The 16,256-nt window shown below is 40.1% G+C and overlaps 2 protein-coding genes across 3 annotated transcripts in view; both read right to left on the reverse strand.

Annotated features, from left to right (window-relative positions):
• chd1l (chromodomain helicase DNA binding protein 1-like) overlaps positions 1-11,896 on the reverse strand; it is a 17,599-nt gene extending 5,703 nt beyond the window's left edge. Inside the window, exons 1-16 of the mRNA XM_005732375.1 lie at positions 11,701-11,896; positions 11,377-11,489; positions 10,759-10,865; positions 10,561-10,672; positions 10,433-10,464; positions 9,830-9,911; positions 9,579-9,741; positions 9,241-9,396; positions 8,439-8,531; positions 8,195-8,291; positions 7,988-8,061; positions 7,709-7,819; positions 6,343-6,457; positions 2,651-2,804; positions 2,304-2,493; positions 302-447 (exon numbers count right to left, since the gene is read on the reverse strand). Coding sequence (XP_005732432.1) covers positions 302-447; positions 2,304-2,493; positions 2,651-2,804; positions 6,343-6,457; positions 7,709-7,819; positions 7,988-8,061; positions 8,195-8,291; positions 8,439-8,531; positions 9,241-9,396; positions 9,579-9,741; positions 9,830-9,911; positions 10,433-10,464; positions 10,561-10,672; positions 10,759-10,865; positions 11,377-11,489; positions 11,701-11,794 — 1,839 coding nt within the window. The 5' untranslated portion in view covers positions 11,795-11,896. The remainder of the gene's footprint in view (positions 1-301; positions 448-2,303; positions 2,494-2,650; positions 2,805-6,342; positions 6,458-7,708; positions 7,820-7,987; positions 8,062-8,194; positions 8,292-8,438; positions 8,532-9,240; positions 9,397-9,578; positions 9,742-9,829; positions 9,912-10,432; positions 10,465-10,560; positions 10,673-10,758; positions 10,866-11,376; positions 11,490-11,700) is intronic.
• Positions 11,897-12,801: 905 nt separating this feature from the next.
• Positions 12,802-15,804, reverse strand: sft2d2a (SFT2 domain containing 2a). 2 transcript variants are annotated; one of them, XM_005732377.1, is made up of 9 exons: positions 15,743-15,804; positions 15,522-15,675; positions 15,343-15,432; positions 15,022-15,107; positions 14,838-14,919; positions 13,410-13,445; positions 13,245-13,303; positions 13,137-13,166; positions 12,802-13,033 (listed from the first exon to the last, which is right to left on the reverse strand). In XM_005732377.1, exons 2-9 carry the CDS (start codon positions 15,585-15,587, stop codon positions 12,994-12,996), a joined length of 489 nt encoding a protein of 162 aa, XP_005732434.1. In that variant the 5' UTR covers positions 15,588-15,675; positions 15,743-15,804; the 3' UTR covers positions 12,802-12,993. The 2 variants fall into 2 exon arrangements, with proteins under 2 accessions (XP_005732434.1, XP_005732433.1); XM_005732376.2 differs by lacking the exon at positions 15,743-15,804 and having other exon boundaries at positions 15,522-15,729.
• Between the last annotated feature and the right edge of the window lie 452 nt (positions 15,805-16,256).

The following is a 16,256-nucleotide window of genomic DNA, read 5'->3' on the forward strand; positions in this document are numbered from 1 at the left end:
AGCAAAAAGCAAAACTAGAAAAAAGTCTGTCAGGACCGAACTGATGTCCCCAACATCTTACAGACTGTGTTACACTGTGATCATCACAGTGTTCCCTTCATTTTTCATGGGGGTGGATGTGTCCTCCGTCCAAGTGTTCCTCGTCTGCTAATTAACTTTAAACTGCTGAGCCACGATGAGTGTCTAACATGGCTAATTTCTTTTAAGTTTTCAGCATTCTGTCTATACATAACTAACCTCATGTGGGATGCATGTCCTTACAAAGATAATTCTGTTTTAATTTAAAGTCGAGGCGTCTTACTCCAGTTTTGTGTCGCAGAGCTCGTCCCTCTCCTGCTGCTCTCTGAAACCCGGTCAGCTGCTCCTCCAACAAACGATCAAAACTCTTCTGGTCCTCAGAGCTGGGGTCCTTACTGTAGTCTTTCCCCTCAAAGAAGTACAGGTGGTCTAAAGGAGCAGAGGGGACAGAGGCTTGAGATAATCATCACAAAGAGAGAAAAGACTATGTCGGCTGTGATGAAGCACAGAGGAGGTCAAAATCTGCATGGAAACTAACAGGCTCCTGGCTTCTTTAAAGGCTTTTAATGGAGGTGTCAAACTTAAGGGACACGAGAGAAATGAGAATCACATCGGGGGCAAGACATATTTAGTTTGTCCTGCTTTCATTTTGTCAAAAGCCCATTTTTCTCTACTTAAACTTATCTCGTTGCCCGTGAGGAAAATTTTATGGAATCATCTAATTTATTGGGATGAAATTTGCTGCACATTACACCCGAAACACTTTGAATAAACTTTCTCAGAAAAATCATCTTCTTAATGGCCTCCCTGACTTTCATTTCCTGTGCTGCGGTGAGACTTCCTTTTACAGAGTCGTCACTTTGAGATGGGTTCAAACTTATTTTGCTCTAGATTTGTGTCTTTTTGACGGAGCACCGTCCCGCCCCTCTTTGCTGTCCATGACTCAGTATCTCTGCTGGTGTTTGAATTCAAAATAATGATACAAATTATATCATTTAAAAACAGCCGTCATTTTATGACACATCAGTAAACAGGCCTTTCTTCATGGTAAAAAAAAAAAAAAAAAAAAGTACCCACTCATTGCCAGTTATGCCATGCTGTGTTAGTTAGCTGTTAGGCTTCAGCTGTATGAGGGGGGGGATGACTGGTTTTAATATATAATATAAAAATAATCTAGTTCTTGGAAGGTCTTCAGGTTGAGTTGTAACCCCTTGATTCTTTACCTTTTCAGACATTCTGCTTAGATTTGCTGCTGTGTTTGAGATCATTGTCCTTCTGCATGACCCAGCTTCGGTCAGGCAGCCAGCCTCATATTTGACTCTAGAATACTTTGTTATACAGAGGAGTTCATGGACGAGTCACTGACTGCAATGTTCCCTGATGCTGTGGCTGCAAAACGAGCCCGGATCATCATGCCTCCACCACGATTGACAGCATGCAATAGGTATTTGTGACAAACATGGCGCCGTGCATTATGCCAAACACCTCCAATTGGGTGTCTTCACTCAAAAGATGTTGTTGCCCAAGTCTTGTGGTTTGGGCTGATGCAGGTTTGCAAACCTAAGCTGTGATGCCGTAGAGAGAAGATGTTTTCTCCTGGTAATCCTTCCAGGATTCTTCCATGTTTTTCTAACTGTACTGTCATGAACTTTAACATTTAACATGCTAACTGAGGCCTGTAGAGTCTCAGATGCCACTCCAAGGTTTTTTTGCAGTTTCTTTGAGCCTTGCACTGTCTGACTTCAAGGTGAATTTACTGGGACATCCACTCCTGGAAAGGCTGTGGCATTGTGTTAACACACACCTCAATATACCACAACAGAAAACTGGTAAAATCTCTGCTTTTATACTACATTCGATAAGCAGCACCTGGCTGCAATGTACCCTTTTAATCCCTATGGAAGAAGTAAGGTTGTTTTTACCTTTTTTATTTTTATAGGACTGTATTTGAACACTTATCTGTCTTACTCTCAATGTGATTCTCATTTTCTCTTGCAGCCCTATGTGAAACTAAATTTGTCACTCCTGACCTAAAGTGATTTGCAGATTTCCTCTGTTTTCTTTGCAACCTCTAGTGATGAGCCCAAGAGAAGCAATCTTGGGTGTTTTCTCCTCTGTGGTTTGCAGTTCAAGAACCAAAAGTAAGACGGAGTCGCTTACATGCAGGAACAACATGTTCGCTATACCACACCAGTTACATTATATTAGTAGTTTTTGAAATTCGCACACTAAGAATAGCCCATAGTGATTTGAGATTTCAACATGTACACTATAATGAAACATACTCTGCCCGTCGGCTTCAGATCCTTTCCCTTCATCATCCTCTTCATTTTCTTCATGCTGAGAGTAGTCCTCATCATCCACCCAATGACCATTATGTGACAGGCCAAGGATCTTCTCCAGTTTCACATCTTGTATGGAGCTCTCATCAGATGACAAAAGCTTATCAATGCCAAACTTCAAGATCTCGCTTAGCTGTGCCGAAGAGGAAATGTGAGCAGAGGAGGTGAAAACTGGAGAGGTTTTCGTACAAAGCGGACACACAGTAAACTGAGCACTGAAGGATTCAGAGATTATCAGGGATTATCCTGCAGTGATAGAATTGATTTTCAGTGATTTAAAGCTCACAAACCTGCAGCCCTCCTGCAGCTGACTGAGCTTGATCCAGTAAAGAGAAGCGGCCTTCTTCAATAACAGTGTTGGTGAGCTGCAACTTGGACACAGCGCGAGAGTACATGATCTCCTCCACAGTGTCTCGTGCCAGGAGGCGGATCACTTTCACAGGCCTGTAGGAAATCATTCAAATATTGAACCCCAACATCACATTGAACTTCCATTAAGTTGAGAATTGTTAAATTCATAGAGTAAAGTAAAGCTCAAGCTACCCATAATCAATCAGTCAATTAATCTTTACTTTTATAGCTCATTTCCTGTAGATTACTGCAAAGTGCTTCACAGACGACTGACATGCAGATATTAATACAAAAGAAAATGTAATAAAAATAGACTAAAAGTTAGGTGAATCAAACTGAAAGGATAAACGTATATAAATTCAACTGCAGCAGTCTGAGACTGTAAATGTAGGTACATATACAGTGATTGGAGATCTATTAACCAATCATGTCTGAGATTTGATTACATACAGTCTATGTGGTGCAAAAGAGAGTTTACATTTGCTGAAATTCATAAGAGGTGATAAGTATGGGTTATTATCTAGCCTTGTTCTGAAACAAATTTACAGTCATTACGGACGTAAACAGATCTCTTGGACCTGATATCTACTGGCTAAGTCAGAGCCGAGTATGGCAGCCAAGTCAGCAGTCTAGCTAACTGATGCCAGACTGACAGTGTCATGCCAAGGCAGTGTTGGTATACAGCAAACACCCCCACAATGTTAAGGAGAACAACAGACTAATACTACCTTAAAACATGAAAGTCTGTTAGTCCAGAACACTTCAAAAACCTTTCAAGTTCAGTCACAAAAGCCATCAAAGGGGACATGAAACGCAACACATATAAAGGCTAATTTACATTTTATTTTAAAAAGTGACAGATTTTTTATTGTTGTTTTGTCCATGGCACGCATCGGCCTACTTTTCCTACAGACATACTGTTAAGATATCCAATCGTGCTTCAGTAAGAAACACAGTTATGTTTGTGGTGTGCATGTAGTGCTGTTATGTTGTAAACTGGATGTGCTCGTGGGAAAAGAAAGATTTTTTTACTGCATAAAATAGTTTTGATCGCATCAGCTGACTGCGCCCCTTACTTGGCCAGACGAGGAAAAATGTGAGTTTCTAACACCAGCTTGTCGGTCCGGTGAGTCACCTCACACCTGGATCAAACAGGCTCTCCTACACTTCCACGCAGTCCTCATTTATAAAGTGCGTAACAAACCCGAATATTACGGCTAACAGCTCGATTTTCCCCTGCTAGCTGTTTGGCTAGCCAAACAGCGGGGAGCCAGATACTGCTAACGAGACGGAGAGTGAAAGTAAACAACGTAACATAAAACTCATTGTAGCAACACAAAAATGATCCCTTTAGACTGACTTTTAGTTGTTTTTATTTTTAGTCTCCTTGCTCTTCTTGGAGTTATCGGTTCTGTCACTAGTTAGCTAACAGAAACTAATGTAAGTTTATTAGCTGCAACCAACCAACCGGTTAACGTCATTTACTGACAGAAGATGGTGTTAAAGATGTTTAACTTTAGGTATTTGTTTCTTAAATCCAGTTTCACAGACAGTGTTACATCTATGTCAGTTGAGAGTAGGTCTCAGTGTTATAAATAACCTTTATATGTGTAGTGTTTCATGTCCCCTTTAATGAAGACCACCACAAGAGAGAAAAAGACACGAAGACCAAGTAGATCATTTAATCGACACTTAGGCTACGTTCATACTGCAGGTCTTAATGCTCAAATCCAATTTTTGGATCAAATCCGATTTTTTTGTCTGCTTGTTCACACTACAAATAAAACGCGACAGCGTTTGCGGCCCGCATGCGCAAAAGAAGACGTCACACTCTCGCGCTCTGTTTAGACCCAGACCAAACAGTGTTATTTGACTGATGGCTGTTAATATAAAGACTTGTTTCGGACTTTACATTTCCCAATTTTGCTTTAAGTTATCAAGTTATTTAGATATGGCCTAATAATGATCCTTATTGCGGTTTTAGAGAGGAGCGGTACTTCAAAGGATAGTTGCAGATTTCTGTCAGAATCTGCAGATTATACAGTACAAATAAAATGTTCACGTTTCTCCAACGTTGTCTTCCAAACAGTTTCACTGGATGGCCAGCAAGCGTTCGCGATGTCTTCTTGGGCGCTGATATTTGGCGTCTGTCTTGTGTCAGTGACGTAGAAGACTGATTTAATGCGACGTGACCGTTCAAACAGCAGTCGCTTTCTAAAACATCGGATATGTATCGGATTCAGTACCACATACGAAAGTGACCCAGATCGGATTTGGAAATATCAGATTTGTGCTGTTCACACTGTCAAACCATGATCGGATATGGGTCGCATAGGGTCAAAAAAGTCGGATTTGATGCGCATTCGCCTGAAGTTCATGGTGAAAACACTCTTAAGGTCAGCTGTTGGAGGTGTAGTGTGATGTGTTGCGACTTGCAGACATGTGCAAAATATTATAATATGTAAAATATTCGAATAACTAACAACAGATCATATCTTTCTCTCCGAACTCATCTCGTTCTTTGCCAGTATGCCCCTCTCCATCAGCCGTATTTGTACCTCACCTCTGAATGCTCTACCTGTTGATCCCCACCCTGCACCTGATTTTTTGCAACGTATCCTACAAATATTTTAAAAGCTATATATTTCTTTAAAAGAAATATAGAGTTTATGTCTAACCAGAGGACAAAGGGTTATATAAATATTGAAACAACATAACACATAATCTTTAATAAGAAGCTAAACGGAGACAGCGACAACCACTAAGTTTTAAGGTGGAATGGTTTCTCGCTTGTTGTGAACAGATCAGTATATCAACGTGACACCTCTAACAATTCATTCGATTTTAAGCTGGCCTCTGCATAATACACGAACTGCACTGCCTGAACTGGTCCGGTTATTTCAACAACAGTTACTGCATGAAAGAAAAAAAAAAAAAAAGTGGAGCTCTACACTCATACTACAGTCATGATACTACAGCAAGACTTAACAAGTTCAATGAAAATTCAATTGTTTTTCTTAATAATGAGCCAAAACACACTTTCAGGCCTGCCACTCACAATCATCCACCCTAAACCCAACGGAAATGGTTTCGGGTGAGCTGGAACACAGAGTAAAAGTAAAGCAGCCAAGAACAGCTCAGGAGGTGCAGGAATTCTTTCAACGAGAACCTCCTGGCAATGCCCTCATGTTGCTGGTTGTGAAATGATGAGTGTGCAACATAATCTTGGCTTGTTTAACTTGTTTTTACGACATAAATCAAAAGATATCGCAGACATTGTTCCCCAGCATGGGAAAAAATAAAAATATGGAAAAACACTACCAAAGTAAGTGTTAACATTTTTGTCTCGCTCTGCTGCATCAATTTTGTTGCTTTCTGTAAGCATCCCTATGAAGCCTTATTGATGTGCAATAGCTAGGTTGCATGCAGGGAGTACTCTTTCACACCTAACTAGAGATAAGCCTAATGAGATAGTTATTTTCTTCAGCAAAACAGGACATCGTGCAGAAGTTTTCACCACTTCTTTGTGCTGTCAATGCTGCACGCCCCTTTGCGAAACGGTGCGACTTTCAGGACATCTAAATGAAATACCGATTGGATCCTGCTTGGAATCATTTCTCGTATGCTTCACCTGTTCTGACCAATCCGGTGGCTGCGTGCAGCAGCCTGCAAGTCATTTTGAGGGTTGAAGTCACTATCCACAAAAATGACAGTGTCAGCAGCTGTCAGGTTCATCCCTACTCCCCCTGCAAAGACAGAGAGAAAGAACAAAAACTGAAAATTGTGGCTCTCGATTTTTGTGCACGCAATAAAGAAACAGTAGGATTGGTGCATTTACTGTAAACAGGTTAAAGAAAATCATAATCTGTGACAGGAAACATGCTGGCCTTATTTACACAGGCGTTTCATTCTGCTGCAGCTCTTATCTCCTGTCATCACTCCCCTTTCCTCTCTCAGCCACTTCTGTGTTAGAAAGTCAGCTCAAGCTGAGCTTGCAGGCTTGTCTGCATATCTGAATCTACAGCAGAGTTCACAGAAGTGTTATCTTAAAAATTGCCACAGTCTTGTTTGTCAAATGCACTCTCAGCACTTTTGGCATCTAAAATGTCTACAGTAGAAGGGGTTACTGCTTCCCCTTTTCATATGCCTAGTTCCCAATCATAACCAGTGGGGTGCGTGATAGCGGATCATATGATGACTTTCTATCCCTATTTAGGTTTGTGTTTTTTTTAGCAGGAACCAGGATCTCTTTCAGGATTGTCTTTGACCGATCTACTATTTAGGTTTTGTCTACCCGTTTCTTGCCCATGCAGGTGAGGCTGAGAGCGCAGAAGTATTTGGTATTGAGTAGCAGGGGAGGGAAGAGGTGGTAGCTTGCTCTGAAGCTGCATTTTGTAAACAAATGCCAGCTTTTTTCCCACATCCTCCTGCCTAAAGACCTGCTTCTTAAACATCCCTCTGAAATTTTCTGTGGCTAACCAATAACAGCCACTTCTTGTATGGGCTCTCCATGTGACATTTACCAGTGAGTTATATTAGTTATGTTGCAGTAAAATGAAAAAGCAAAAGATCCAGACATTTGCCTGAAGAATATCTTAAATAGAACCTATTCTGTCCCAGCTCTGCATTTCCATTCTTCTACTAGAATAGCTCTGCACGAGTTCAAAATGCAGCCCCTCAGTTCATCCTCTGACTGAAACAAGTAATTTTAGGTCCTCCACCTTTTTTCTGATTGCCGACAGCAGCTGGGTGGGGCTCCGGTGCCTCTGATGACCATATTAGGAATATCTGCACTCATTGAGTGAAAAAAAGGTTTTTAAAAAAGGAAAAAAAGGAGAACCTGACTGAAACTGAACATTTAGATCAGTCGGAAGTCTGCGCTATTGACTCACAGGAATTACTTGAATAGACTTCATTACTTGAAACTTTGGCCACGGTTTAACATGAGTTTATATATAAGTATATCACAGAAAATACTACACCAGGGCTTTATTTACCGGCTTTAGTGCTGAGCAGAAAGACGAAGACATCTTTGCTGCTGAAGTTTTTCACTGCTAGGTTTCGTTCCTCCCCTCGGACTGACCCATCCAGACGTTCGTAGCTGTAACCTGAACAGAAAAGCTGAATTCAGCATTTATTTATAACTAAGAATAAATCAAATGGTTTTCAAGTTTGCCATTATGAAGAATGAGAATAATTACTAATTAATTCATGCCATTAAGAACAATTAATAGTAAGTCAATGAACAATAACCCCTCATGTTCACTCTCACTCACCTCTGTACTCCATGTAGTCCTGCAGAATATCGAGCATCCTCGTCATCTGAGAGAACAGCAGGATCCGATGGCCCCTTCAACCACAGATATGAAAACACAAATATTGTAAGACTCAATTTAAAGATGAATATGTGACTTACAATATCACAGCATTACAGCAATGCCGCACTAAACCACCAGGTGGAGCCAAATAACACATCAGCAAACCCTTTGTGGAGGAATGTCAGCATGCTGTCCAAAAGACAAAGTTTTCCACTGGCTTCAATGAGATGTTCCCCCATCTCAAATGGCTCTGGCTCAACTCCTATCCAAGAAACAGACACACAAACATAGAATGTAATGGAAGCGTCTTTATCCTATCCCACTGAAAACACACCTACGCCTCAGGTCTTTCTTTTAGCAGAGAGAACTAAAGCCAGTCTTTTTTACATCATCACTCTGCACCTCTCACCGTCAAACAGATAAGGGTGGTCAACGCACTTCCTCAGGTTCATCAAGATGTTCAGCAACCGAGTTTTGCTGCCTTGGTCATTTCCAAAAGCCTCTGAAAGCAGAGTTTTAGAAGCAGATTGAATTTACAAATGACTGATGCCACTAAACAGATACTATTAGAACTATTACTTCCACTTGGCACCTTTAAAAACAGCCTACAAAGTGGAAAAAGCCAAAATCAAACAACAACAAAATCAGTGTAAAGTTATAAGACATGAAACAAGGACATAAGGATATAACAAAATGCCTTTGTTATGAGTTTTTGGTGGTTCTCAAATGTAACTTAACACCCGAGTGTTTCTTAGATGTAGACTAGTTGGTTAGTCTCATTTTTGTTCCTCGTTTAGTTGACTAAGAAATTAGTTGCCAGGAACATCCCTAGTAAAACTAGTAAACTAATAATAAAAGCTATGAAGCAACCATGAGAGATCAGAATATTCGTGCCTTGGGGGGCCTTGATCACCTTCAGGTTTATTCATCGACTTTGGAACAGACAAAAAAATAGCACATTTCTCCTACACAGCTGGAGACCAGACCCAGAAGTTCTTTAAGGTGATGAGTAAAACCTTAAAACCAACTCTAAAATAGAGAGAACTGATAGAGAGAAGTCAGGATTTAGTGTCTGTTATGCCAACTGTAAAAATCAGTGATAAGCTGAGCTGGTGCTTTCTTGCTAATGCTATAAGTAAAGAGGCAGGGTAAGTACTGCAGAGAAAATGCATTTATAAATGACACAGCACACCATAGCACCCAAGTCTCACCCAGATCCTTCATCAGAACAGCTTTGTAGTATTTCTTCTGCAGAGCGGACATGCCGTGATAAACCACCAGCTCGGTTTTCTTGGGCAGATCGACGGCCACCTGAGACTTGACTCTACGGAGCAGGAAGGGCTCCAGGATGCTTTGGAGCTCAGCAGCTATAAAAGTAATAAGATTCATGGTTAGCGTTCCTACAGTGCATTACTGTACTCCACTTTTTCGTGACCAATATTCACCCATTATATTTCAAAACATTTATTTAGATATGGAGAGACGCATGGACTCAGAAATAACACTGAATGTAAGCTATGCTTTGTTATGCTATAATTATGTATCGTACCCAACGCAGGCTGACTTTGTACATCAGAGTAAGAGTTGACAAAGCTGTCTGTGTCTTCTGGTATAAAGATGCTGGGCTGGATGAAGCTCAGCAGGGAGTAGAGCTCCTGCAGGTTGTTCTGAATGGGAGTCCCTGTCAGCAAGACTCTGAATCCCACGAAAAACTACAAGAGAAGAACACAAACAAACTGATTTAAGAGGTCAAGGGAAAGACAATGAAGAAATCTGCCCAAACCAGGTGTTGCTCAGTACCTCTGTCAAAGTTTTGTGCAACAGCGAGTTTTGATTCTTCAACCTGTGAGCTTCATCAACCACAAGCACCTTCCACTTCCACCTGAGGAAGAGATCGGGGAAATATCAGCACATGAAAACTTTGTTCTCAGTGAACAAACCTTTAAAGACCATTATTCTCTTCCTTTTCTTCTGTCACATATAATTTGATACAAAGGTGGATTGCTTATATTAAAAATGGCTCACGTTTAAAAGAATGACCCCTCTCTAATAAGCTCTGTAGATTACTACAGACACACAGGCTTCAGACTAATATTAAAGCTTTGTTTGTGACAGTTTTTTCTAGTCTTGGTTTTGTAGTGTGGCTAGAATAATATGATCATCTCAGGCATACAGGTCGCTAACCTAGATAACTGCAGTTTAAGCCGATCTTACTGGGTGAAGGCCGGGAAGAGCCGACACAGAGCGATCTCAAAGCAATATCTCTGTTGGTGCTGGTCCTTTTTTCTGTCACCTCTTGCTTAAAACTATATAAACTTGTATTAGGACACCACAGTTAAATTTTCCTCACAGTACATTGCTTCCAGAGTAGTTTATGTAGATCAAGAATAAGTACAAACTCACCGTTTCAAGAATGAAGCATCTTTGAGACACAGCTGGAAATAACAGGTAAAAAAAAATATATATATATATATCAGTTTTAACAAAGGTGAAACCTTATCCTGTTTTGTTTTCACTTAATAGCCTCCGACCTCATATGTAGTGAGAAGAACATGGAAGTCCTGAGAGTTCGCCTCCTGCTGGATCTCTGTCCGCCTTTCTTTGTCTCCTTTGTAAACCAGGACCGTCAGTGAGGGAGCGAAGCTGAAAGCGAGGCACACACAGGTTTACAGACAGCGCTAAAAGCACATTATCAAATGAAATGCAATCACTGATTAATGTAGCTCCACCTTTCCAACTCATTCCTCCAGTTCTCCAGGACAGAGAGTGGGCTCAGCACCAGAAATGGTCCTTTCTTCCTGAGAGCCCCTGACATGTACACCAGCAGAGAGATCGTCTGAAGGGATACATGATGACCAGGACACCGTTAGAACATGTAAATAATAAGCCATATATAAAGCAGCCCCCAAATGGTCAGATTCATGAGTGTGTGACACATAAGGGGAAAACTTCTCATTCAATTGAAGCAAAGTGTGTAATTTGTCTAACAAGCCACTTGGAAACCAAGAATCTCTCTTCAGAGAAACATTGCTTAACTTTGAAGAGCACTGGCTCTGATCCAGTGTATGCTAATGTTATAAAGGTGTATGCCTATGGAGTAGAAAAACTGCATTAAAATAAATGTAATTATAGTAATTATACAAATGTCACGTTAGGTCCAAGTGACAGAAAAGTGCTATAAAAAATATAACGAAAGGCACAATTGATATGTCACATGGCACTGAGGCTTTTTAGAATCAACTTCTGTGCACCCCCAGTGTAACAGATGCTCCAAGCCTCACCGCCTATATAAAAACTGTCCAGCCATGCCAGGGCTCTGGATTACAGGTAAACAGATGATGTCATACCTGGCAGGTTTTACCCAAACCCATCTCGTCTCCTAAGATGCATCCCTGCTGGTTCTTCAGGCACTGAGTTAACCAGTGCACCCCGTCCAGCTGGTAGGGTCTCAGCTGTATCCCTGTGAGGAGAAAGATCATCACCGCTGGAGCACGTTTAATATAATCCCTGGAAATTACATATAGGACGGCGCTGAAAGTGGATTAATCTGCTCTAAGTGCGTTTAGTTTGTATCCACAGAAAACGCCATGTCACTGTGAATGAGTGAAGACAGCCTGAAGTTTGTATGTACTTTGCAGGTCAGTCGTCCAGGTTAAAAATAGCCTTTCTACCTCTCAATCCCCATTTCTTCAGGTCACTTTGAGCAACATCCGCCTTCTTTTTCTCCGCGATGCTGTTTTTTATTCTCACCAAAATGTCCGACATGTTTGCTGACCGGCAGGACTACAATTTATACGAAAGACGACTTTATCGCAGACGTGCGAGTTCCCACTGTTGTTTTCATGCAGTTTATGCTTCCTGACTGGGTCACGTGACGCTACGGAAAGGCGTGCGGTTTTTTTAAACTTCGCCAAAAGTTTGTTTTCTTTCTTGAGCAACGCTCATTTCTTTATATTTTGCTAGGAAAACGGGAAATATATGCAAACATAAATGCAACTACAGAATATAAGGGGAAAACGGTTTTTAAATTCTAGAAACGATTAAGAATTTGCACATTCTACAAACTTTGGCTTTTTGTGACAGGTCGCTAGTAACTAAGTGCCTGATAATAAAATTTAATGGTGCTTTCTTTGCTAGAAGTCACACTGGTTAATCTCTGAAGCCCGGGGTCTTTTTTATGCTTGAATTACTCATGACCTCAGAAAACAAAAGACATTCCTCTTTAAATGGACGGGTTCGAGGTCTGGACTGAAAATGAGCGAAAAGGAAGCCAATGTCCAACAAAAAGACTTTGAAATTACAAAAAAGGCTCCCTAGAAACAAAATAATAAGAAAGGGTCCTAAAAGCTCCACAAATAGATGTAAAAATAAGTGCTTCGAGTTTTAACGTGAAACAGATTTTCTGACAGTTTAGTTCTGAAAACAGAAACAAGAACTAAAAATATAAACTTATACTAAATGAGAGATAATTCCAGATAACTAAAAATTCACCATTTAAAAAAAATGCATTTTGCATATTATAATATTAACAGGACCTGTTCATACCCTGATTAACTATTTGAGCTTCACATTCAAATACCAACACAATTTAAGACCATAAGAACTTTTAATAAAAATAGATTTTTTCTGAGCAAGATGAAAACAAAAATCAACAACAACAAATTTAAAAAGTTTAAAATACTGATTTATTACAGATATTTACACATATTACAAACAAAGTCTACAATCATTATAAACTGGTTAAATTTGAGTGGTCACCAAAAATTAATCAATCAATCAATGAAGCACACAACTGAGAAAGATAAATAGAAAATTTGCTTCTTTTTCACCTATAAACAAATGTCTGAGCAGCAGGAAGGGCCAGAGACTCTCTAAAGGAGCCAATTTTAGCAACTTCAGTAAGAGACCTGCCCCATTCTTCAACACTTCATCCAAGCTGAACCTTCACCGCAAACACACATGGCCTATTTCATGCACATGGCCAGCATCCTCATGATTGCTTCTCTGGAAGGTAAAGAACATAAACCAGACATTTAGGCTTTGAACACCACTTTTTTTCTGATTATTTATACAGAAGATTTGAATAAATGGAGCAAAATCTACAGACCTCACACATGGGATGTATGACAAGCTGTACCTGAAAACACACACATTTTATGTAACAAAAAACAATTTAAGACTGAAAAAAAAATTAATTAGATATGTAGAGACTCACCAGGTAAATGACAAGACTTGCAAGATAACAAACAACAAAGCAAGTCCAAAGTTCTTCCACTGTGAGAAAAAAAGAGAGAGATTGGGATCAAACACTGGCATTAATCCAACAGATAAACAGATCAAGTTAGAAGTGATCATAAGTATTTTTTGGAGGCTCACTCACCCAGAAAGCCGCACAGAGAGTCAGAACGAGACAAGTCTAAAGCAATGACAGAGAGACTTATAGCTTTAATTTGAAGGGTTTTAACAAAAGTCTGTGTAAACTGTTTTTGAAGTACAGCTATTTTTTGGACACAGACCCTCATTTTTAGGCTCTCACATTAACTGTACAAACTAACGTAGTTGTAAATATAAGGATTGTTTAATACTTTGATAAAAATCATTGACTGCTTAAAGTCTAGAAACCATGGATATTACCAAATGTCTTGCTCTGCTAGACCTTTACTGCTGCTGCCTTTATTTACTCCTAGTTTGTGAGTCTTTCTGCATTCAGTTATGTAGTTAATAACTGAAAAGCATGCTCTATTGATTTTCTCATTTCTTTTCCTGAGAAACTGTTGGGTTAGTGTGCAGTTTTCTTTGGGTCTATTTGCACTGTGAAGTGCAGTCTGGTCAGTTTATACCCCTGTACACTTCACAGGTCATCCCGCAACTTCTATCAACAGTCACATCATCAATAAACACCAGTAACCAAGTTGCACTAGCAGCCATACATGCCCATGCAATAACATCGCCTCCATCATGTTTTACAGATAATGTGGTACACTTCAGATCATGAGCAGTTTCTCTCCTTCTTTTCCTTTCCATTCATTCTGGTACAAGGTCATCCTGGTTTCATCTGTCTTATATTTTCTGTGGTCTTCCCTTAGGCTTTTTGGTTTTGCTGAGCGAGTCAGTGCATACCTTCTTTTTATGACTCTACCAGTTTGCTCATTTGGCTATCCCTAAAGTTTTTAGTTTCTATCTGATGTTGTTTTGTTTCAGCCCAGTGATGACCTCCCTCACTTGCACTAACATCTCTTAGGGCCTGTTAGTTAACTATAATACCCTTGCTTCCAGTTGTATATGTCAGAACTGCAAAGTATGATGCTTGGGCATTACATAGGTGACGTGGCCATGCTCATAACCACATTAAAGCTGAGAAAATCTTCAGATCTACAACACAGGTGTCACATTAGTCTCTGATTTAATTATTTACCTACATGTAGTTCAAATATTTGCATACTGAGCCTTGCACTGAAAGAAAGAGGATGGTAACCTAATTGCACCTGCTGTGGGACATTCTGAGAGCAAATCTTCCATCACAGCAAATCTTGTAGTTTTAAAGAGAGACGTTTGCACATCAGGGTCTGATTTTTGTCAGTCCATCCACAACCAAGTTTTCTGAACTCTAGCTTGGTGTTGTCATGCAATCCTCTAAGCAGAAAGCCGTGTTACGCAATCCTTTCACCTTTAACCAGCTCTTGAACTCTTAAGGAAAACAGATTTTTTTTGCAATGAATCTAAATTTACTGAACTCAGTCCACTCATGTTTGTGTAACATGTTCTGTCTTTTGGGGGTTGATTTTTTATTTTTATTTTTTGCACTTACCAACATAAGGGTAGTAGCCAGCGCTCTTGTTTTGTCACACATCCTTTTCAGCTGATTCATTGGGCCCATCAGAAACATTGTGCTATTGGACACAGTGAAATGTGCAAGAAAGAAAAGCATGTATTAAGTGTGTAAAACATGCAAAATAAGCTTCCCATTTCAAGGAATTTTTTTCATCACTAACCTGCACAGAGCACATATGTTGCCAAATGTGTAAAAGACAATAAAGAGAGTGATCCCAATCTTGGGGAGGAAGAGCACACACACTCCCTGCAAGACACACGTGAATGCAGGTGGATCACACGTCATGTTTTATAAGCCTCACTTTAAGGAGGGACTAGGCAGTGTCGCCAAATGAAAGAGCATCACATCTTCAGCATTCCTCAGAGCAAGAAGAACCAGTAGGGCAACACCAGCTTTCTCTGAGCTCTTCCTCGTTGTGGAGAGCGACTGAATATTGTCGTAGAAAAAACAAAAACAAAAAACACAGAAATTAAATTCTTACCAGAACTGTGCATGCAGCTCCCACCACGAAGCAGGCGATGAATCCCTTTATACGTGTGCCCCAGCCTAAAGTCGAAGCTTGGTTCATTTGCTGCATTAGTAGAGATTGAATAAACGATCGATTAATGATCCAGCTGAGATTACTAGCCACAACAGTGAAAGATGGGATTAAGGCTTTACCTGTATAATGTTCCGGTCATCTCTGCGCGCCTCCTCACCGCTCAGAACCGACTTTAATTTATCCATGCCCGAGGAGCTTTAAAATTCGGCTTAATTGGTGAAGAATTACAGTTGCTTCCTGAACTGATAGGAACTTTGCCGGGTTTTCTCAGATCTGTGTGAATGGACAACAGCGTCACATGCCAGCAGAGGGAGAGCCGGATGAGCTGCCAGTACCTTACCTGGCCAGGTGGGTCACTTCATCGTCACACCTGAACCGGAACAGCAGCAAAGACGTCTCACTCTGATCTTTTTTTCCCCAGACGTGACTCAGTGTTAGAAAAATTTAAACGCACCACCCAATACAGCCATGAGTGAACAAGAGGGTCCAGACACCACTTTTATTTTATTTTTTTCGGAGATAATAAGTTTTCTCTTAAAACTGTAAAAATAACTATACAAGTTAAATAATTGTTTTGATTCCCCGGGGAATCAAAACAAAGTGGTTTGGTCCATCATATATAATTCACTAGCTTCTTTACTTTGTAAAGCTGGGCTTAAAACAATTTATTTCTACTAGTTAGTGCTAGAAATAAATTGTTACACCTCTCTTGCATTTCTGAATGAATTGATAGAAATAATCAAATAAAGCACCTTTTGCGTTTTTTGTAGTATTTTAACCGAACTGCTTATCATACCTCCATTAAATGTGCAAAGACTGTCACGCAGAGGCCCACTTTTTTCAAGACCGAGTGT

The sequence above is a fragment of the Pundamilia nyererei genome, unplaced genomic scaffold (genome assembly GCF_000239375.1).
Source record: "Pundamilia nyererei isolate P.nyererei 1_Seehausen unplaced genomic scaffold, PunNye1.0 scaffold00046, whole genome shotgun sequence".
Lineage (NCBI taxonomy): Eukaryota > Metazoa > Chordata > Actinopteri > Cichliformes > Cichlidae > Pundamilia > Pundamilia nyererei.

Coding starts and splice junctions, on each gene's coding strand:
- sft2d2a (XM_005732377.1), bottom strand. CDS start 15,587: ATGGATAAATTAAAGTCGGTTCTGAGCGGTGAGGAGGCGCGCAGAGAT. Junction 15,433..15,521: donor ATGACCGGAACATTATACAG/GTAAAGCCTTAA, acceptor CTACTAATGCAG/CAAATGAACCAAGCTTCGAC. Junction 13,167..13,244: donor CAAGTCTTGTCATTTACCTG/GTGAGTCTCTAC, acceptor GTGTGTTTTCAG/GTACAGCTTGTCATACATCC.